General features: G+C 36.9%; 1 protein-coding gene across 2 annotated transcripts; it reads left to right on the top strand.

The window, feature by feature from the left end:
• Nucleotides 1-5,115: 5,115 nt before the first annotated feature.
• Nucleotides 5,116-20,751, top strand: LOC133633684 (uncharacterized). 2 transcript variants are annotated; one of them, XM_062026410.1, is made up of 3 exons: nucleotides 5,116-5,172; nucleotides 10,269-10,360; nucleotides 20,236-20,751. In XM_062026410.1, the coding sequence occupies exons 1-3, from the start codon at nucleotides 5,127-5,129 to the stop codon at nucleotides 20,455-20,457; spliced, it is 360 nt and encodes a 119-aa protein (XP_061882394.1). In that variant the 5' UTR covers nucleotides 5,116-5,126; the 3' UTR covers nucleotides 20,458-20,751. The 2 variants fall into 2 exon arrangements, with proteins under 2 accessions (XP_061882394.1, XP_061882334.1); XM_062026350.1 differs by lacking the exon at nucleotides 5,116-5,172 and adding an exon at nucleotides 6,255-6,948.
• The last annotated feature ends 3,951 nt before the right edge of the window (nucleotides 20,752-24,702 follow it).

Here is a 24,702-nt window from a genome sequence, read left to right as displayed (position 1 = left end):
AACCACCTTCTGTTCAAGTGACCATTCTGCCTTCACAACTTCAAGCAGAGAAAACACATTAACTGCACTGCTATGCTTGTAATCGCATTATTCCTTTTCAGGACATGTTGGTGTGTAGGTTTTTTTTTCCAAAATGGCGCCGCTTTAGTGGCTGCTGGCGGCAGGAGCTATGTGCTCTTGTGTCATCCTTTTGTGTTCCTGATGTTTCCCTCTTGTCTTCATGTGGGGTTTTTTGCCTTTTGGTTTGGGACCCTTTGGGACTGTGTGACAAGGGGTGGCACTTTTGTGACTTCTGCTGTGCTTTTTTGTGAACTTCAGGATCTGCCTCCCGGGAGCCTTTTGGCCATGGAGACCAGCTGCTGGGTCTCTGCCACACCAGAGTCCGCTTGGAGAGACTGGAGGAGATGCGGATGAAGAGACATGGCTGCAGAGCTGGTGCTGAGCGCCGGGACGGACAAGCTTCACAGTGTCTTGGCTGAATGAGCAGGTTTCGGACACCTCGGTCTCCTATGACGCACCCTCGCTCATCCATGTGGACTGGACACTGGCCGAGAGTTGGTGGGCGGTAGAGGGAGGAGTCGGCTCTCTTGGTTGCTTTGTTGGGTCTGCTCCTGTCTCTGGCCATGCTCCCCCCACCCCAGCAGACGATGGCGTGGAACACCGCAGAGGCCACCAATGTATATTTTTTTTCCGTTGTTTTACTTTTGTGGCTGTGTGTAGAAGTGGCTGGTTGCATCAGCTCTGCTCTTTTAATGTCTTTAATGTCCTTTGATGTTTCCCTCTCACAAAAGTTAATGTGTGCTATGGCTATGAGGTTTTTTTCTTCCTTGGCCTCAGTCTGGGCCCATGCTTAGACTAATTTTTTTTTCTCACCCCCCACCACCACCACTCCCCAGCGTTTACCTGTTTCTCACCTTTTTTGGAAGGGGCACCAGAAGTTGGTAGACCCGTCAGTGATCCTGTTCTGTCGCCCTGTTATGTTTGTCTGAATTTGAATGGGATTATGCGGAAAATCTTAATTTCCCCTCGGGGATTATTAAAGTATTTCTGATTCTGATTCTGATACTGATCTGTTCCCACACAGACTCCAGCTACGTGAACAATTACACTACCCCTCACCAGGCTGTCAAATAAACACGATCACCAGTGCCATTATGTTTTGTCTGCCTCATATAACCCTCAACTCTGATGCAATCTCAGGTTCTGGGTTCAAGTCTTTGCGTGCATGTTCTTCTTGTACTGATGGTTTTTGTTTTTTTCAAAGTTGCTAGTACTGTTGGGGTGCCGGCGAATCTCTTTGAAAAACAAAATATATTTGTCTAAAGGTTTAACAGTGGCGAAACCCGCTTTTGGAAATGTATCTGGACCATCTCTTAAAACAGCCATATTTCGAGATTCTGATTGTAAAATTTACTATCTTTAGGCTTTTCATGTTCCTTCATACCTGAACTCTGTAAATCTTTTACATGCACTCGTTATACTGACATGATGTTGTTCTCTCCTTGTGGTTTGGTGCAAAAAAAGCACACATCCTGTAACAGTCTTTTTTCAGACCTGATGCTATTTCAGATGCTCGTTAGTCTCAGTAAGAGAAGAGAATTGTGTTTGGGGCCACGGCTTTACCAAAATGACCCCTGAGTCACCAACAGGCAGACCACCTGGTGAGTCTTGAAATAAAACTGTATACTATATATACTACACTTCCAATATTAAAACTGTGACTTATTTTCTTGTCATTATTTAACGACAGAAATGTTTCATTTTCCTCTCTTTCCTCAGGTATTTGGCCATGTCTGTGTGGAACATATTTATGGGTGATGGGTGCAGTACTGGTCCTCTCATTGACCCTCAATCTTATATGTTGTGTTTGTAAATGTTTAGGTAATCAATTTTTTTCTCTTTAAATCATGTGAAGACAATGAGTTGTCTCTATCTTACACAGGCTTTTTGCTTCTCTAGGAAATAGAACATGTGGCTCCAAGATAAGACAAAGGTATTTGATTCTACTACCTCATACCAAACTCATTAAGTATTAAACCTTGTTATGTTCTATTTTTAAGTATTAAACCTCGTTATGTTCTATTTTTAAGTATTAAACCTCGTTATGTTCTATTTTTAAGTATTAAACTATGTTATGTTGTTTTTAAGTATCAAACCTCGTTATGTTCTATTTTTAAGTATTAAACCTTATGTTCTATTTTTAAGTATTAAACATCGTTAAGTTCTATTTTTAAGTATTTAACATAGTTATGATCTATTTTTAAGTATTAAACCTTGTTCTGTTTTTAATTATTAAATCTCGTTAAGTTCTATTTTTAAGTATTAAACATAGTTATGATCTGTTTTTAAGTATTAAACCTTGTTCTGTTTTTAATTATTAAGTCTCGTTAAGTTCTATTTTTAAGTATTATACCTCTGTATGTTTTATTTTTAAGTATTAAACCTTGTTATTTTCTGTTATTAAGTATTACATCTCGTTATGTTCTATTTTAAGTATTAAACCTTGTTATGTTCTATTTTTAAGTATTGAACCTCGTTATGTTGTATTTTAAGTATTAAACCTCGTCATGTTCTGTTTTTAAGTATTAAACCTCGTTATGATCTATTTTTCAGTATTAAACCTTGTTATATTTTATTTTTAAGTATTAAACCATGTTATGTTGTTTTTAAGTATCAAACCTCGTTATGTTCTATTTTTAAGTATTAAACCTTGTTATGTTCTATGTTTAAGTATTAAACATTGTTAAGTTGTATTTTTAAGTATTAAACATAGTTATGATCTGTTTTTAAGTATTAAACCTTGTTCTGTTTTTAAGTATTCAATCTCGTTAAGTTCTATTTTTAAGTATTAAACCTCTGTATGTTTTATTTTTAAGTATCAAACCTTGTTATGTTCTGTTAAGTATTAAATCTCGTTATGTTCTATTTTAAGTATTGAACCTCGTTATGTTCTATTTTTAAGTATTAAACCTTGATATGTTCTATTTTAAGTATTAATCCTCGTCTAGGGATGATACTCGAAACTGGTTTTCCCGGTTGTTCGATAAGAAAAGAACCGAGTCCTTGGACTCGAATCCCTTTTTGAGAACGGGTACCCGTTATCGAGACCACTATAGTAAAGAAAAAGAGTTGGTTCTTTAGTTGTATCCCTGGGAACGAATCTCGTCCCGACAATAAATGCCCCGTGTGACATCACACGAAATGACGTCACGTAGCTCAGTCATTAGGCGCAGATAGGAAAAGCAAGACAAAAATGGACCGGAAAAAGTGCTCCAAGGCATGGCTTAATTTCACCAAAAAAAAGAAGAAGCGGCAATATGCAATTAATGCCAGGCTTCGCTCTCGTGTAAGGGGGGGAGTACAACAAGCGTGCCGTGTCTTCGAAGCAGCGGCAGAGACGACGAAGAACGCCCGTCTTCTTCTGCCAGCTGCCCAAGTCCCAGCTACAGTGGCGGTGACGCCGGTTAGTAACTAACGTTAACTGTTGCCGGTTAATTTCCATATCTGCTCACTTGTAGTAACGTTACCTCTTATGTCAACCAGGACTGCAGTAATGTTAGCTAGACTAACGTTACCTAAGCATAGTTAGCGGCTAACGGTAACGTTAACGTGAGCCTTTTTGTATGTGTCTGATAACGTTAACGTTATCTTGTAATCTACACCACGACAGAGTTTGCAAGTCTGTCTAATAAACTAGTGCTTTCTTTATTTCTTTAGTTTATTTGGAACATGAACACACTTACAGTATAATACATCACAGTTTCATATCATTTCACTTTACAGGAGTAGGAAGAAGTAAAGCTTATTTAATCCTACCCCTTTCCCACTTCATAGCGTTTACAAATATATACATCATTTACTGACCTTTTTATAATAAAATATCTGTGAATTAGTATATACAACAGTTTTGTAATATGTAATTAATTAATTCAGTCATTAATATACTGAGATGAATAATATCTTATTTTCAATAAGGTTGAAAGTATTTCTCATAATTCTTCTTCTTTGTACTTTGTAAGCACTATTCATTTGAACAACCTCTTAAACTGGATCATATCAGTACAATGTTTAACTTCTTTACTTAATCCATTCCATCATTTAATTCCACATCATTTTAGCTGTTTGCAATTTTACCAAATCATCGAACTTTAATATTTTTGACTCAATAAATAAAGTGTTTGTATGTTCTCTATATCCAACATTATGTATCAGTCTAATTAATTTTTTTTTGTAACACGGTTAACGAATGTAGCGCACATTTGTAGTTATTTCCCCACATTTTTGCACAATAACTCGATATGGTAATACTATAGTAGCGAGCAGTAGAGAATGTGAAGTGATTTGTTAAACCAAATATTGTGTATTTTTTTTTCCATATACAACAACCTATCTGGACTCAATTAGAGAATCAATAAGGAATCGGTTCGATAAGAGGATTCAATAATAGGCTTGAACTCGATAATTTCTTCTCAAACATCATCCCTAACCTCGTCATGTTGTTTTTAAGTATTAAACCTCGTTATGATCTATTTTTCAGTATTAAACCTTGTTATGTTTTATTTTTAAGTATTAAACCTTGTTATGTTCTATTTCTAAGTATTAAACCTCGTGATGTTCTGTTTTTATGTATTAAACCTCGTTATGATCTATTTTTCAGTATTAAACTTTACGTTTTATTTGTAAGTATTAAACCTCGTTATGTTCTATTTTTAAGTATTAAACCTTGTTATGTTCTGTTTTTAAGTATTAAACCTTATTATGTTCTGTTGTTAAGTATTAAACCTCGTTATGGTCTATTTTTAAGTATTGTACCTCTTTATTATCTATTTTTAAGTATTAAACCTTGTTACGTTCTATCTTTAAGTATTAAACCTCTTTATGTTCTGTTTAAGTATTTAACATTGTTATGTTCTATTTTTAAGTATTAAACCTCGTTATGATCTATTTTTAAGTATTAAACCTTGTTATGATTTATTTGTAAGTATTAAACCTAAATAGATCATTATGATCTATTTTTAAGTATTAAACCTTGTTATGATCTGTTTTTAAGTGTTAAACCATGTTATGATCTGTTTTTAAGTGTTAAACCATGTTATGATCTGTTTTCCAGCCGGAGTTCACAACAGATGCAAGATAATCCTATCTATGGAAACTTGAGCTTCGTGCAAACGAGTAGGTGACTTAAGAGCAGTCTGTTACATCTAAGTGTTGGTATAGACAAGTAGACTCAATCGCAGAAAACTGTGAAAGGACGAGTCGGACAACTTAGGTGGTTGTTCACTTTCAGAACAACGCAAAAACCAAAACAAGGAACCACCATACAAAGCAAGACTGACCTAAAGACCAGGGGTGTCCAAAGTCTAGCCCTGCGTGAGGTCATTTGAGGCCCCCCATCTCAGTTTTACTGGCATATGCGAAACATCAAAGTAAACAAGGCCACGTAAAACATCATGAAGCAGGGTTAGGGTGACAGCGGGTGACACTGTCAAGCAAAATTAAAAGAGTTAAAGAAAAAAGTTGTATTGTTAGAAAAACCTGAAATATTGAATGCTAATACCTACTAGAAAAATAAATAAATAAATACTAGAAAAATACATTTCAGTATAAATTGCGTGTGAATGCTGAAAAGGCAAGCCGAACGAAAATGCTAACAGGTAGCACGCCAGCCAGATAGGTAACAGTTATACCTGCAAAATGAGCTCGAAAAGATAGCATGAAACGTTAGAATGCTAACATTCTAATGTTGGCGTACCAACAGTTGGCATGTGTCAAGTACCAAAATAAGTGTATACCCGCAAAATGAGCTATAAAAGCTAGCATGAAATGTGAGCATACGAACATGCTAATGTTAGCGTGCCAACAGCCAGCATGCATCAAAAACCAAAATGTATGACTCTTGAGTAGTATACCTGTAAAAAAAATAGCTTAGCAAAGCTAACATGCTAATGTTAGCATGTCAACAGTTATGTTTCAAGTACCAAAATATACGACTCTAAGGGGGAACCTGCAAAATGAGCTATAAAAGCTAGCATGATATGTTAGCATGCAATCATGCTAACATTGGCATGCCAACAGTTTGCATGCATCACAAACCAAAATGTATGACTCTGAGGTGTATAGCTGTAAAAAATAGCTAAACAAAGCTAACATGCTAACTTTGGCATGCCAACAGTTAGCATGCATCAAACCCAAAATGTATGACTCTGAGGTGTATACCTGTAAAAAAAAATAGCTAATCAAAGCTAACATGCTAATGTTAGTGTGTCAACAGTTAGCATGCACCAACAACCAAAATGTATGACTCTGAGGTGTGTACCTGTACAAAAAAATAGCTAAACATAGATAATATGCTAATGTTAGCATGTTAACAGTTGGCATGTTTCAAGTACCAACATATATGACTCTGAGGTGTGTATACCTACAAAATGAGCTATAAAAGCTACAATGAAATGATAGCATGCATCAAAAACCAAAATGTATGACTGAGGTGCTACCTCAGTAGAAGCATTTAAGTCCCATCTTAAAACTCATTTGTATAATCTAGCCTTTAAATAGACCCCCCCTTTTTTAGACCAGTTGATCTGCCGTTTCTTTTCTTCTCTCCTCTTCTCCCCTGTCCCTTGCGAGGGGGAGTTGCATAGGTCCGGTGGCCATGGATGAAGTGCTGGCTGTCCAGAGCCGGGACCCCGGGTGGACCACTAGCCTGTGCATCGGTTGGGGACATCTCTGCGCTGCTGACCCGTCTCCGCTCGGGATGGTTTCCTGTTGGCCCCGCTGTGGACTGGACTCCCGCTGATGTGTTGGATCCACTATGGACTGGACTTTCACAATGTTATGTCAGACCCACTCGACATCCGTTGCTTTCGGTCTCCCCTAGAGGGGGGGGGTTACCCACATATGCGGTCCTCTCCAAGGTTTCTCATAGTCATTCACCGACGTCCCACTGGGGTGAGTTTTTCCTTGCCCGTATGTGGGCTCTGTACCGAGGATGTCGTTGTGGCTTGTACAGCCCTTTGAGACACTTGTGATTTAGGGCTATATAAATAAACATTGATTGAGGTGTATACCTGTAAAAAATAGCTAAATAAAGCTAACATGGTAATGTTAGCGTGTCAACAGTTGGCATGTTTCAAGTACCAAAATATACAACTCTGAGGTTTATAACTGCAAAAATAGCTTTAAATAAACCTAAAATGCTTAACTGTAATAACTGGGCAAATGGTAGTTTAAACAAGTCCATCTGTTGGTCCACTAGGTGGCAACAATGTTCTGTTGTTAGGGTTGAGCAACATATAGACAACCCAGAAACAGTATTGACAGATCAAAATGAAACTCCTTAAATGTGAAATCAGACTTCGTAGGTTACTACACTAACCAACGTTAGAAAGCTAACAGTAAGCATGCGTCTAGTAGCAAAATAAATTATCTCAAAAATATAATTAGCATGCTAACATCAGCATTAACATTTTGACTTTTGAATGGTTTGAATCGGTTGAGAAATGTGGGAAGTTTTAACATTTCTTCAAATGGAAAACATTTTTCCAAAAAATTAGTAATTCCTGGAAACGTGGAAAAAAATGGTAGCATGCGTGTCATGAATGAGCCAAACATTCTTAAAGTGGAATGTTTTGATTCGAGAACGGTTGATGAAAAATACCCTAGGGCGGTATAATAATTAGATTACTACATGTGTGAATGATTTCCAGTATTCACACAATCATTATATTTAGTCAGTTATGACACAAACATTTTTACAAATTAAATTTCCTTCGAATAGGGCCTTTTGTGGAGCTCTGCACTCGGTATTGAGTGACCTTCTAGCCCACAGGTGTCAAAATCATGGCCCGGGGGGCCAGACCTGGCCCGCCACATCAATTTGTGGGGCCCCCGAAAGCGTGGAAATAATATGTGTAAATAAAGTGCCTTATCTTTTCTTAATAAATGTATTACAAAAATAAATATACAATTACATATATTTACACTTTAATCATCTCTAATAATAAAACAAAATATTACATCATCATACATTTCAAAACAATGTTATTGTTCAAATAAAGATAAATACTTAAATATCTGCTTGGCTTATGATTTCAAATCAAGTAATCCAACAAACTGTTCATGTAAAAATTTACAATAACATTTTTTTTACAATAAAATCCACTTTCAATATAGAGTAATAATACACTATAAAACAACAACCGTATATTTCATAGTATAAAAAGCTTTCATGAATGTTTACGTTAAGAAAACAGTGGTACCGATTTTCCATTCCATTTGATTTAATTCCATGTATTTAAAAAAAAAAAAAAAATGCAAATATTACTGTAAAATTGTGGCGACTGAGCTGCCAGTTTTATACAATACAATATAAAGATTTGGTTTTGTACAGCGTACGTAAAAAATCATACACATTTATATTCATACTGTATATTATTCACTGTTAAAAGCGGCCCTCTGAGGGCAAACATAACTGCGATATGGCCCTCAATGAAAACGAGTTTGACACGCCTGTGTTCAAGTCAGTGCCAACGTTTTGAAAAAATGTGCTGCTTCATAATCCAATAGTTTGAAACGTAAGTAAAGGACGGATTTGGATTAAATGTTTAGAAAGTTCAAGGTTTCTTTAATGGAGGTAAAATAGTTGTGCAGACATTTGTAATTCAGCATCAAGGCAGAATGAAACAAGCAAACACAATCATATAAAACAGAAATAACAAAATAACATCTATATATATATATATATATATATATATATATATATATATATATATATATATATATATATATATATATACACATATAAATAAAATGTCTGAAACAGGTCCTGAAACTTGCCCAAATATTTATTGTTGACATTCATTCTGTCACCAAACAACTAGCATTGCATTTTAGGTTTATACCGTTTCCTGTTATGTAAAAAATGCTAAAAATAACCACAATATGTTTTCACCTTGATTTCTATGATTTTTTGCTCGAGGAAACCGTTAGCGTTGATGCATGCTCAGTAGTGTTGGGCAGCCCATTTTTTAAATGTAGCAAATTTTCCCCCAAACAGCGGCTGTAGGCTCATCATAGTGGCCCTAAACAAGATTTTGTTGTGGCCCCATTTAGGTTTTTAACATTACCCAGGTTTGATTTTATCAGTTGAATATGAAACTGGCTACAAATGAAAAAAGAAAGAGTTTGCATCTAAACCACACGTGTCAAACTCAAGGCCCGGGAGCCAGATCTGGCCCGACACGTCATTTAATGTGGCCCGCGAAAGCCTGGGAATAATGTGGATGCTTCAGCTTTCTTACTAAATGTCGTCATTGTTTCCATTTTGACAGAAAAAAAATTATGTAATATATGAAATTTCACATTTTAAACGTTGATATATTAAATTGTTATTGGTTTGAATCTTTGGGCACCTCGCCATTCGATTCTGATTCTTGGGGTGAGGGATTGATTCATAATCGATACTCAATTCAACACGATTCCCGATTCAAACTGATTTTTGCAATGCATTATTTGGTATAATAATAACACCTTAACAAAACAGCTTACAAAACCTCCTTTTGGTTGCTGACGTATGACACAAACATGCACCAAGTAAGCACAGAGATGGCCTAGAAAATGTTTTATTTTCTTAATTAATTCGATACAAAAATAAAATAAATTTGATTTTTGAAAATTACAAAAAAAAAATCAGGATTCAAATGTGATAAACATTTTTAGCACCCCTAATTATTATATACCGTATGATAGTTTGTAAAAATAACAATAAATACTTCAATATCTGCTTGTCACCTTGACTTTCAAAGCAAGTTATCCATCAATTTGTATGTACAAAAATCAAATAAACAAGTGCATAGGCAATAATATAATGAGGCGATTATACTTTTATATTCTTACATTCACTGTTACAAGCGGCCCTCTGAGGGCAGCCATGACTGCGACGTGGCCCTCGAGGAAAACAAGTTCAACACCCCTGATCTTAACTGACTTATACATAATCAGATCACATGGCCTCCCCTATTGATTGTGGCCCTAAACAACAACAGTGTTTATGCCAGCAAGCAGCCTTGCCTCTCGGTTTACATGGATACAAATGAATTCTAAAAAACATACACATCTAAAAAAAAACAGTATCTCCATAATCATGCTTTTTGTGTGTTGTTGTCAGTACACAAGGCAGCTGTGGTTACACATGCACGTTAATAATGGCTGCACACTTGCCAAATAAATGCAATCAATCCTGACTCATATTTTACCGTCTGTGTTGACAGGCACCACTGCTTTGACTGAAATCCATCCTCCCAAGTCGACACTCAGCCCTTCATCTCTGCAAGATCAACTGAACTCAAACTTTGACTCACAGGTGTTCCATCTTTACAACAATAAGGAGACATGTTGTGTTACAGAATACAGTACGAAATTGTATTATCACTGTTGCAGCAGCCCTCTGTTTAATAATAATAATCATTACATGAGGCAATTACTGAAGGAATTGCGTGTGAATGCGACAATGCTGAAGTTGAACTGAAATGCTGATAGAATGTAGTATGAATGTAAGAATAGTATGAATCAGGGCTGGGCTATATGGCCTTTTATTAATATCTTGATATTTTTAGGCCATGTCACGATACACGATATATATCTCGATATTTTGCCTTTGCCTTGAATGAACACTTGATACATATAATCACAGCAGTATGATGATTCTATGTGTCTACATTAAAACATTCTTGTTCATACTGCATTAATACATATATGCTAATTTTAAACATTCATGCAGAAAGGGAAATCACAACTAAGTCAATTTACCAAAACTGTATTTACTAAACAGTTATTAAACAGTGGCACAAACATTCATGTCATTTCAAAACAGAAAGTGCAAGATTGTCAGAGACATTTTAAAACAAGCTATTAGTGCACCTGTGTGCATGATGTCACTAAGATGACATATCAAAACAACACTAAATTAAAGTGCACTTTTTATACAGAACACCACTACAATAGTTTAAAACAAATAAAGTGCACTTTTGTGCATGATGTCACACAAGATATTTTAATAACTGTCAAATAAAAATTAGGAAATCAAATAGTGCATGTCCTTCGCTATGCGGTAGGTTACTGCGGATGTTATCTCCTTCTGTTGTTGACTATTTTTTTCATACGGTGTTGATCTGGAAATGGTTGCTTCGGCATTTTGTGGGTGTGGCACCGGCCGGAGATGTTGACATGCAGAGTTTCAAGCACTCTTCATTCTCTAGCAGGTGAATTTTCAAATGATGCTACAAATTAGCGGTGCTGCTACTTTTTGTAGCAACGCTTTTGCCGCATACTTGACATATTACGGTTGTCTGTTCAACATCTTTCCGCTTGAAGCCAAACCACTGCCAGACGATGGACCCCTGCTGTTTTTCTTGGGAATTAATTATTCCTTCATTTGTCACCAGATTCGCATCTTCTTTCTCTCGTATTACCACTCGCACCACTCCGCTAGCACCTGCTACAGTTAACGTTACCCATGCTGCTACCTCTCTGCTCCAAGAGAGCGTATGCCATTGCACGCGCGGCAGTATGTGACGTATGTAAGAAGGTGCGCTTGTTTTATGTCTCTGTGAAAAGAGACAAGAAAGAGTGAGAAAAGCCTGTATTATAATGCCCGCAGCTAAAAGCAACTGCGTGAGAAGGTATACTAGAATATCACGATATAGTCATTTTCTATATCGCACAGAGACAAACTCGCGATATATTGAGTATATTCGATATATCGCCCAGCCTTAGTATGAATGTTGAAGAGTTTGAATTTCCAGGAAAACCGGAATTTGGTTTGGAACTTTGGAAAGTGTTAGTGTGAATGTCCAGGATGAGTTGAATGTGTTGAAGGTGGAATGGTTGGAATCGGTTAAAGAATGTGGGAATTGTGGAAGTTTGAAGAATGTCCCATTGATTTAAACGGGAATTTCCCCAAAAATTGGGAATTTCGGGAAAAGCAGGAATTTTTTGGAAAATGTTAAAAAAAAAAAACGGATGGTCTGAATGAGTTGAAATGGTTGGTGTTGAAATTTTTCAAAATCGGTCGAGTAATGTTGAAGTAGTAACATGTTGAATTAGGGCTGGGTGATATGGCCTTTTTTTAATATCTCGATATTTTTAGGCCATATCGCGATACACGATATACTGTATATCTCAATATTTTGCCTTAGCCTTGAATGAAGACTTGATACATATAATCACAGCAGTATGATGATTCTATGTGTCTACCAGTGGCGTGCGGTGAGGTTCATGTCAGGTGAGGCACTGACTTCATCACAGTCAGATTTACAAACATATGAATCCTAAAGAGTATCTTATTCACCATGTGATTGGCAGCAGTTACCGGGTTATGTTTAAAAGCTCATACCAGCATTCTTCCCTGCTTGGCACTCAGCATCAAGGGTTGGAATTGGGGGTTAAATCACCAAAAATGATTCCCAGGCACGGCGCCGCTGCTCCCCACTGCTCCCCTCACCTCCCAGGGGGTGAGCAAGGGGATGGGTCAAATGCAGAGGACAAATTTCACCACACCTAGTGTGTGTGTGACAATCATTGGCAGGGGCGCCGAAAAGGGGGGGTAAAGGAGACGGATTCTAGGGGCCCATGATGGAGGGGGGCCCAGAGAGGCCCCTAATGATGATGAAATTATAATACAGAAAAAATAATGGGTGTCCTGTAAAGATTATTTTCATGGGGCCCAAAATCCCTAGCGGCGCCCCTGATCATTGGTATACTTAACTTTAACTTTACACTTACAAATTGTAGCACACAAAAAAGCACATTTAATAAAAAAAAACTTTATTATGGTCTTACCTTTACTTATAAGTGCGGGAACAGTGGTGTTCCTGTTGGAAGAGTTGTGAATGAATGAAATATGAAATCCGCGCTGCTGTCTGCAGGTGTACCTAATGTTGTGTCCCTGTTCACGGCTCCTCCGGCGCGCCGCGCGAGCATTGTTGTTTTTGCACTTTTTGGCTTCTTGTTAAGTGACTTTTTTTGGGTGGATTCGGTCTTGCACGTGGAGGGTTTGGGTGTGGGCTTTGGTTGGTGTGGCCGCGGCGCTCCCGTCGGGCGGTGTATTCTGCGGCGGAGGTGCTTAGCACCAGGAGGCGGGGTTATGAGACGAGCCTCCAGTTTTATGATCGCTCAGCACAAGAAATACGTTACACACATGCAGTTGTTGACAAAATACACTGTACATTATATACCTCAGCTAACTAAACTATGGAAATGTATAATATAATTCATATAGCAATACGGTCTCACTGCACAGCAGGCCAGCAGTTAGCCGAGTCATTGCGCACAATCCATGTTGAGGCACAAATCAGTGACGTGCCTCAACTGGCTGCTGATCACCGCACCGTCTCTTCTCAGTATTTGAACAGCAAATGTGAAAATAAAAATAAAAAAAATCTAAAACTGGTGAAGTTAAATGGAAAATAACTTTAGTATAATCACTGGATACATATAACAATTTAATAAACATTTTTTCTTTTTACTTTTTTTTTTCTTTCCATGATGGCAGGTGAGGCCCCGCCTCCCCTGCCTCTAGTGACCGCAAGCCACTGATTAAAACATTCTTCTTCATACTGCATTCATATATGCTCATTTTAAACTTTCATGCAGAGAGGGAAATCACAACTAAGTCAATTTAGCAAAACTGTATTTATTAAATAGTTATTAAGCAGTGGCACAAACATTCATGTCATTTCCAAAACAGAAAGTGCAAGATTGTCAGAGACATTTTAAAACAAGCTATAAGTGCACTTTTGTGCATGATGACACGCAAGATATTTCAATAAGTGTCACATAAAAATGAGCTGCATATCAAATAGTATATGTCATACGGTGTTGATGTGGAAATAGTTGCTTCGGCATTTAGTTGGTGTGGCACCGAACGGAGATGTTGACATGATGTAAAGACATATTCCCGCTTGAAGCCAAACCACCGTCAGACGATGGACCCCGTGCTGTTTTTCTTGGGAATTAATTATTCCTCCATTTGTTACCAGATTCGCAACTTCTTTCTCTCGTATTACCACTCAAACCACACCGTTAGCTGTTAGCATCACAGCTAACGTTACCATGTCGCTACCTTTCGCTCCGCGGGAGCGTGTGACGTTGCTCACGTGACAGTATGTGACGTATGTAAGAAGGTGTGCTTGTTTTAAAGTCTCTGTGAGAAGGAGAGACAGGAAAGAGTGAGAAACGCATGCAGTTTAGTGCCCCGCAGCTAAAAGCAACTGCGTGAGAACATATACTCGAATATCACGATATAGTCATTTTCTATATCGCACAGACACAAACCCGCAATATATCGAGTATATCGAGTATATCGATATATCGCCCAGCCCTCTGTTGAATTCAGAAATGGTATTACGGAATTCCTGGAAAACCAGGAATTTTTCGAGTTCAAAAACAGCTTTATTTTTGGTCCTAATTAAAAGGAATGTTTTGACATTGGAACGGTTGAAATGCGTTGAAAAATGTGGAAGGAGTAGTCGACAGAAAAAAGGGTGGAAATAGGGCTTTGGAAAACCAGGAATCTTGGAAATCCTGGAATTTTTTTGAACTTGGAAAAGTTATAGTTTGAATTTCCAGGATGGTGGAATGTGTTGAAGGTGGAATGGTATGAATAGGTTGAAAAATGTGGAAATGGTGAAAGATTGAAAAATGGCCAATTCATTTTAAATGGGAAAAATGTCCCGACAAATCGGGAATTCTGGGAAATCCGGGAATTTGTCAAGGGAAAGCCCGCAATTCCCGAATAGGCTGAAGAGTTTGAAGTTGGAACGGTTTGAATCGGATGAAAAATGTGGAAGGTGGAGCGCGCCAAAATCTGGAGAAGAAGGAGAAATAAATAGATGAATTTTGGTGTAGAAAACCATATGTGTGAATGCTCTGGGGCATTTACACAATAATAACATATTATATATATGTAGCCGGTCTGGGCTGACCACTGGGTAAAAATTACCTCTGCATTGTGTCTTGCTGGTCCTTTGGACTGAATGAAGATGAGTTTATTTTCTGTGCACAATATACAGCAATTCAGAAATGTTTGTCACACTCACCTTCAAAGAGAAAACAAACTACATGGAAAAAGCGATGTCCAAAAGATTAATTATTTCGACAAACAAAACTTTCATGGGCTGTACTAAAGTTCTGTGTATAAAATAAAGTGCACAATACATGTTATTTATACATATTCAGGAACAAACAGGCGAGTAGCCTATCTCTTCGACAGTCCGGAAACGACTGTAGAAAAGTGCGCGAAGGCAACCGGAACAGGAAATTATATCACAGTGTCAAAGTTCACGTTATAAAAATGAAATGGAAAATAAAATAAAATAAGGACTGCTCATAAAACGGTACATATAGGAATATAAATATACATATGTGGAACAAAAACAAATTATTGGTGAAATTCAAACACATTGGTTACGTTAAGACAGGTTACATAATTACAGGTTACATTTTATAGGTGGCATGGTGTACTATCGTTTGTTGTTACGGTGGTGTCCAAAGTGCGGCCCGGTGGCCATTTACGGACCAAAGCTTGAGTTTTGTTGGCCCGCAACATTATGTCAGGAAAAACAACTGTAAAAGTTTAAGAAAAAAATAACAAAAATACAATTTAATGAGAAAAAGCTGCAATTGTTATACTACTAATAATGCAATTTGTCACTTATAACACAAAGCTGACACTAAGTTATGATATATAATGTCTGTTGGTAGAATTTTGTATTTAAAAACAAAAAAAAAACTTAAAAGTCACAGTCGGACATTAAACTTTTCTCCACAAAACTGGAAAAAGTGGCTTAAGGAAAATCAGAAGTGTGAGCACTAGAACTGAGTGTAGTAATGGACGAATGGGGCCAATTATTTTTAATGTATTTTTTATTTTGTAATTGTTTTAATGTTTTTTCACTTTTCTCAACTTTTCTTTAAACGCCTAACCAAGGACAAGGGTTGCTAATTAGCCTGTGGCTAGAAATCTTATGTACTTTTGACATTAGTTACCTATGGGTAGTAATGTTTAATTGTACTGTCCCTGTCAAATAGAATAATAATAAAATAAAATAAATATCCCTAACATACTGTATTTTCAGCTTTTTTCTCAATACACCACGTCTTTATGTTATTTTTTTCGTACATTTTCACTGTTGCTTTTTCTTTTCTGGTAACATCTTGCGGGGCCAACAGAACTCGAGATGTGGGCCACAAATGGCCCCCGGGCTGCAATTTGGACACCCCCGGTTTAAAACATAATAGACAGTCAGAGGTAGCAGCGGAGACCTGCTCTAACTTTATTGTACGAAGACTATGAAGAGTAAAGAACAGTGCGTAACCTGACTGAAGGTGCCATTAGAATCGTTTTATTACAACATAAATAATGTTACTGTTAGTACAGTAATGTTAATGTATTGGTGCTGTATTGTATAAAGTATAGTAGGGATATTCAACTAAATTGTTTTGGGGGCCACCTTTCCAGAAAGCTAAGGACCGACTGACTGACACTTCACTATTAGTCTGTTTTTGTATATTTCGGAGAACTGGCGTCCTCTACAGTAGACATTTGATTTTGGGTCAATTTATTTAGTTCTGCTATTTTTGAGGACCTTCTGCAAAAATGTGAGTCTCACAAGTTTTTTTGAACTGAACTCGGGGGCCACCAGTTTATAGCTCAAATGATGACAAAAAGAGGACCGAACATGGAACACTGAGGTACACCGTATGGCCCCATTCCTGGGTGGATCTCGTGTAAGAGGAAAAGAGGCGGGGGTTTAATCATTTTGCAATGCAGTCTACTGAAAATGATGGAAAGCACCACTCTACATGGCTACTGCCATTGTGGTTAAAGTTAGAATTGCCACAAAACACATTTAGAAGCAGAAAAAAACTAAGGACAGACAATTGTAAAACAAAACATACATAAAATTAAAAGACAATAAATGGATAAAATACATAAAAGGAAATAAAATAGACTAAAATCACAACTCTCATGCTGGTTTAAAAACCAAGGAGTAAAAAATGTTTTAAAACGTGATTTTTGACTGTAAAAATGTACGGTTGTTTTTTTTAACGGCGTATTACTTTAAATGGAAAGACGGTACATTTGTTTTTACGGTAGAAAAACTGGCAGCTAAATTATCAGAATAAAAAAAAAAAAACTTGTACTGTTTTTCCATGAACATAATTACATAATGTTGTAAAAAACAACGTCAATTTAACACAAAAATTCTGTCAACAAAGCTGCCAGCTTTTTCCGTAAAACACCCCCAAAAAACAGTGGTACTGTTTTTCCATTTACCGTAAAATGTTGTAAAAAAAAATTTCAAAACACTATTTTATAGTAACATTTTGTAAATGTAAAGTTTTTACTGTAAAATCGGTAGACAGTCTACTTAAAGCAATTTATATAATTAATAATGAAATCTAGAGGCAAATTCAAACATTATTCACTGTTAAAGTTAAAGTGCCAATGATTGTCACACACACTCTAGGTGTGGCGAAATTATTCTCTGCATTTGAGCCATCACCCTTGATCACCCCCTGGGAGGTGAGGGGAGCAGTGGGCAGCAGCGGTGGGCAGCAGCGGTGGGCAGCAGCGGTGGGCAGCAGCGGTGGGCAGCAGCGGTGGGCAGCAGCGGTGGCCGCGCCCGGGAATCATTTTGGTGATTTAACCCCCAATCCGGTATATCTATTTTTAGGACCACTAATACAAAACCTCACAATAATGTCTGATTGAATGCTAAAAACGCCTGAAAAAACAGTATGGAATTAAAAAAAATTTTACTGAATGAGACACCCAAAATGACACACCCAGAATGTGGGATTTACAATATTAACTATGAAGAATAAAACACTGAATATTGACAACATCACACCCCCTTTCCATCCACATATTTTACAATCAAGCGAAATGCAACAAAAATGCAATAAACACAGCGAAATATGAACGCCAAGGGTAAAAAAAAAAAAAACCCACTCACAATCTGATATATTTGATATATCACTAAGCTTTAGAACTTTGTTGTGAAAATCTCCTTCCACGTCTGTCCCTGACACCCACATTTCAGCAAACACTCCGTGGAAACGCTCCCCGCCCACACTGCTTGGTGCCTCGTCTGAGCTGCTGTTACTTAGATGACCATAGTAACTAATTAGATTACCATAATAACAAATTGGATTACCATAGTAACTCTTATATCATGCAAAAGCGCAGATTCCAACCATTAAAATACTTTGTATAGTTCAAGACTTGCGGACATTTAAAAACATCACTGCACATCATAATGGCAGCTACAGTTTCCATCTTAAATATCTAAAAAAATTATTTGGGAATGTCTGGCGGGCCAGATTGAAAAGCTTAACGGGCCGCATGTGGCCCCCGGGCCTTAATTTGCCCAGGTCTGTCTTAGATGATAAAAACTGGATCGAACAACAGAGTTAATCTGCATGCTGTTCCAATTTAAAATCATAGTCGAACCTAAAACCAAGATATTTTGGGGGTTTTACTTTGGAGTCAAACACAATTACTTCCATCTTGTTCTCATTGAAATTTAAGAAGTTTACCGCCAACCATGCTTTGATGTCCTCAAGACGATTTAAAAGTGAATTAAAACATGTTTCCTTTTTAGAGGGCCATAGATTTGCATGTCATCTGCATAAAGATGATAGGATATATTATTCCGCCCTCACCGGGGGTCAGCAACCCGCGGCTCTTTAGTGCCGCCGTAGTGGCTCCCTGGAGAATTTTTAAAAAAGGTGTTTGAGGACAAATATGACACAAACCTTCCCAATTGTTAGAACTACTACTGTTGAATATGTTTGTGTGTATGCTTCACTGATGAGAGTATTTGGTGAACATTGTTTTGTCCTACTAATTTCGGCGGTTCTTGAACTCACTATAGTGTGGACTGTGACGCAACAGTTTGTTTACATGTAAAATCTTCCACTCCTTTGTCTCATTTTGTCAACCAAACATTTTATGCTGTGTGTAAATGCACAAACGTGAGCTTTGTTGCTGTTATTGACTTGTTGGAGTGCTAATCAGGCATATTTGGTCAGTGCATGACTGCAACATGCTATTTAGGCTAGCTGTATGTACATATTGCATCATTATGCCTCACATGTAGGTATATTTGAGCTCATTTAATATCCTTTACTTTTATCATCTTTGTATATAATTTATATTTGCATGTCTCATGACACATTATCTGTATGTAATATTGGCTGCATTTCTAATAGTTGTTTGTGTGCCATGTTGTTCCAGACCACAGCAAACATTACCTAGCTTGCCAAAGATTATAATAAATCCATTAGAAGAAGACAGCCTGACGTTTCCTTTAACTTGGACACACAAATCTATACCTTTGGCCATTAAAAGCCAGTCATTTTCAGGAGTTATCTCACCTTCCGAGTAGCCTCTGATTTACTAATGGTTTCGGTAACACTTTAGTATGGGGAACATATTCTAAGTAACAAAGACTTAATTTAGAGTTATTTGGACACTAGGGGAACATATACGGGTTAGTTAGGGTTAGGGTTACTAATAAGGAATAATTCTGAGGTTATTGAGGGAAGACTCTTAGTTAATGGCTTACTCGTTATATAATACAGCCATGCAGAATAAGGCATTAAGTACTTAATAATGACTTATTAAGAGCCAATATGTTACTAATTTGCATATTAACAAGCAACTAATTAACGGTGAATATGTTCCCCATACTAAAGTGTTACCGTATTTTCCAATGTTGTAAAAATGTGTAGAATTGTTACACTTCAACATTTCTGTCAATGAAGATTTGCTTCAGCCTGCGACACATAGTCATTTTGATAGTAGGCTATTATAACTAATATAGAAACTTACATCATGTGTTTCCTTCATTATAACACTTATATAAGATTTTTAAAGTCATTTTGATAGTAGGCTAATATATATATATAGACACTTACATCATGTGTTGCCTTCATTATAACACTTATATAAGACTTTTAAAGTAATTTTGATAGTAGGCTAATATAGATACAGTATATAGACACTTACATCATGTGTTGCCTTCATTATAACACTTATATACGGCTTTTCATTTTTTGCAGCTCCAGACAGATGAGTTTTTTTGTATTATTGGTCCAATATGGCTCTTTCAACGTTTTGGGTTGCCGACCCCTGGCCCTCACTAACTAACATTTCTCTTGTCTTCTCAGTGCAAACCTTCATCAGACTGTTACGCCAACCTCAACCTCAAGACCCCAAAGACAGGAACGTCTGCTCGCGGCGCCTCTCAGGTGGAATACTCGCTGGTGGAATACTCGCTGGTGTTTCGGCCGGAGGAGTTGAGGAAGGAGGACAAAGCGGATGCAGTGTCAGACGTCTACGCTTGTGTGCCAACCAAACGCGGCGGCGATGAATACGCCAACCACATTTGAAGAAGGAGCCCTGCCGCCTGATGTTGTGCTGTCCCACTGATGGCCCAGACCACTAGATGACACTGTTGATCGGCATTTTGTTGCAGTTGTTTAATTAAGATCTGACACGGCTTTGTGGTCCTAAATATGTACAGTTCTTGATTGGATCATATTCAATCACATGTTTACATTTAAGTGATCTCTATCCCTACAATTCCAATGTAATATCAAGAGCAATAATAACAGCTTCAGAATAACTGTTGATGATATTTAGCATCTCTGTCGTTGCTAGGTAACATTTACATAGATGCCGAGAGGACGATAACTTTCCAATGTTTTTTTTTTATAAATTTTTTTTTTTTTTTTTAACAATGTACATAATATTAATAATAATAATGGATTAGATTTATATAGCGCTTTTATATCGACAAGATACTAAATATTCTCAATGTACCTATTGTGAGCAAACTGTGGTGCTGAATTTCCGCCAGGGATCAATAAAGTACTTTCTATTCTATTCTATTCTATTCTATTCTATACATAAAAACCAAGGCACTGTCAACAAATCTCAACAATTTCAAACATCCATCATGTTGAACAAACACTGTCTTTCTCAAAACATGTAAAGGAAATAAAACTAAAGCAAATACAAATAGAATATAAAAATAATAACAATAAATAATAACAAAAAAAATAGGATAAGATACAAAATTCAAACAGGCAAATTTAAATAATTTCTGCAATAATGAAATCAATTTAAGGGCTTTGGTATTTTTAATCATTTTCCAAGATTTAATTGATCATTTTAAATTATTGAGCCAATTATAAAATGTAGGTTTCACTTTCATAAAACAACATTTATTTTGCCTGGAGCATAACAATGTTGACAAACATTTCTATGCCACCACCATACTTTCCGATGTAGTTTAAGCGTTATAACCCGCTCTCAAAAATAATATTTCAGCACATACACAATGTTGACATGTATAGTTATATTTTGATAAACAATCATAAATACATTTTTTAGCATGTACACAATGTTGACATCTATAGTTATATTTTGATAAACAATCATAAATGAATCTTTCGGCACATACATAATGTTGACATCTATAGTTATATTTTGATAAACAATCATAAATGAATTTTTCAGCACATACACAATGTTGACATCTATAGTTATATTTTGATAAACAATGATAAATTAATCTTTCAGCACGTACACAATGTTGACATCTATAGTTATATTTTGATAAACAATCATAAATGAATTTTTCAGCATGTACACAATGTTGACATCTCTAGTTATATTTTGATAAACAATGATAAATTAATCTTTCAGCACATTCACAATGTTGACATTTATAGTTATATTTTGATAAACAATCATAAATGAATATTTCAGCACGTACACAATGTTGACATCTAGAGTTATATTTTGATAAACAATCAAAAATTAATCTTTCAGCACGTAAACAATGTTGACATTTAAAGGTGTGTGTGTGATCTACTAAGACTGCGTGTACAATTAAAAAGTGGTGCAGACCCGCCTTATTTAATTAAATTAGTAATTTGTGTGTACTATGTGGCTTTCACCACGAAGACACCTGGGGCCGTACTTATCAAGCTTCTTAGAGTGCCATTTTACACTTAAGTCCTGAGAATTTGCGAAATTTAGTCCTACTCTCAAACTTAAGAATAAAAGCTTTTTATCAACGTTCTTAAGTCTAAGAATCACTCCTACTCTCCACGATATTTAACCTTCAGAGGTGTTGTAGTAGAATTTCTGACCTTTGACCTACATTGCATGTCTAATGGGAATGTACGCTCATTTGATTTCTTTCCTATTCTGTGCCAGTGGGACAAAAGTGAATGTTAAGTCGTGCCAACCTGTCTACAGAATGTGTTGACTGTCTAAAGGATTCGAGTTGTTATGGAACAGATAGGGAAAAGATAAAAGACATTGACGCAGTCGATAAGGAACGATGACGCACAAAAGACATATAAAAAATGGCAGAAGACCGGAACTCGACAGTGATTTTGGCTTGTGTGTGTCTTGTTTGCTCCGGAGTATCATGTGGTCTGTCTGCACGGCCAACTCAATTCAACCTGCACTTCTGATAATGGGTAAATAAATTTGTTGTACTAAACTACTTTTGTTGCCTGTTTAAGCTTCGGACAATCCACTACAGTGTCTTAAGTGGTTAGGAGTTGCCAGCAGGGGATGGCACTGAGGCGAGAGAGACGTGCGCGAACGTTCAGGGAACGGAACAATGTTTTTGTTTTTTTTTTATGACGAGCAGCTGATCAAACGGTATCGTTTTGACAGAGCGGATATTATTTTTGTCACAGATTTAATACTTTTCGATTCTTTGTTGATTTCTGCATGTGGCTGCAGTGGGCTAGTATATATAGAGCCACCCACACCAGTTTCAAATTAGTTGCCTAATTAATGAATTGGAAAGAAAATGTTATGACAGTAGCGTATGTGTGTGGCCGTGAGGTGAGTGACGTCAGTGAGTGTGTGGGCGATAGAAGAGAGGGAGCGGTAGCGTGAGTGCCGGCGGGGACTAGTTTGTTTTGTATTATTTTGTAGTTTATTGTCAAAATATACACTCCCATTGTCCACTTAAATATTTCCAAGATATTTCTTTATTCTTGGACAACGGATTCCCTTCCGTGATTGGTCATTTCTATGGACACAGAAATGACGTCACCTAAAATTCCGTTTACGGCACATAGTAATGTCGTAATTCAGCTCTGAGTGTGACACTTAAGATTCAGTCCTACACTTCGCTGAAAGTGTGAGTAAGACGCTTGATAACTAACTTTTAAGTGCAGCTTTCAGCGAAGAATTTATTTACTCTTAAGTCAACTCTTAGCAGACTTCTTAGGAGTAATTCTAAGATGCTTGATAAGTACGTCCCCTAAACATTTACTACACATTCATGTTATCATGCTCCAACGTTTTGCTATGTTTTCAAACATGCAGCAGATATATGTACCACTTTTTATGGGCATTCGAAGCAATGGTGTAGTGCATCTACATCAAAACCACTTTTCTTTTTCTTTTTTACCGCTGTAGGTGCACTGGAGAGAGGCTGCACATACGTGGTCAAGATGCAAAAAATTCATACTTCAACAAGGTTTTGTTCATATATATAAAATGTTAATAATATATATACTATGTGAAAAAACGAATGCCATTTAAAAAAACTACTAAAACGCATCAGTTGAAATTGTTCTATTCAACCCATTAAAGGGGTCATGTCATGACTTTTTTTTCTAAATTTAAAAGACTTCTTTCTGTTTTTTTCTCTTACCAAAACTAACTAGGAATAATTTTTATAGACCCCTTTATGCTCCTACCTGTGGCGTTTTGCTATGTTTTCAAACATGCAGCAGACATATGTACCACTTTTTATGGGCATTCGAAGCAGTGGTCTAGTGCAGTGGTCCCCAACCACCGGGCCGCGGCCGGGTACCGGTCCGTGGATCGATTGGTACCGGGCCGCACAAGAAATTTAAAAATATATATATATATATTTGTATTTCTTATTTTTGTTAAATCAACATAAAAAACACAAGATACACTTACAATTAGTGCACAAACCTAAAAAACCTCCCTCCCCCATTTATACTCATTCACACTCATTCGCACAAAAGGGTTGTTTCTTTCTGTTATTAATATTTCTGGTTCCTACATTATATATCAATATAGATCAATGCAGTCTGCAGGGATACAGTACGTAAGCACACATGATCTTATTTTTTTATGACAAAAAAAAATCAAAATCAAACACCCCTCCTCCCCCGGTCCGTGGGACACATTTTCAAGCGTTGACCGGTCCGCAGATACAAAAAGGTTGCTGGTCCAGTGCATCTACATCGAAACCCCTGTTTTTTTTTTTTTTAACCGCTGTAGGTGCACTAGAGAGAGGCTGCACATACGTGCTCAAGACGAAAGAAAATCATACTTCAACAAGGTTTTTTTATATATACATTTTTTAAATATATATTCTATGTGAAAAAACTAACAGCATTAAAAAAAAACTACTAAAACGCATCAGTTGAATTACTTTTAATCAACCCATCAACCAATTTTTTCTCAATTTCAAACACTTCCTTCTGGTCTACACAACATGTAATGGTGATTCTTTGGTCAAAATGTTGCATAGATGATGTCAGATGATTCTGACTCGTCTCTTCGGGATGCGCTGTTTTGCGGGCGCTCTTATTTACCTGCCCCCAGTTTGACAGCGTCTT

Source organism: Entelurus aequoreus, linkage group LG01 (assembly GCF_033978785.1).
Source record: "Entelurus aequoreus isolate RoL-2023_Sb linkage group LG01, RoL_Eaeq_v1.1, whole genome shotgun sequence".
Lineage (NCBI taxonomy): Eukaryota > Metazoa > Chordata > Actinopteri > Syngnathiformes > Syngnathidae > Entelurus > Entelurus aequoreus.
The sequence above is the reverse complement of the archived record's forward strand: the minus strand, read 5'-3'. Positions and strand labels throughout refer to the sequence as shown.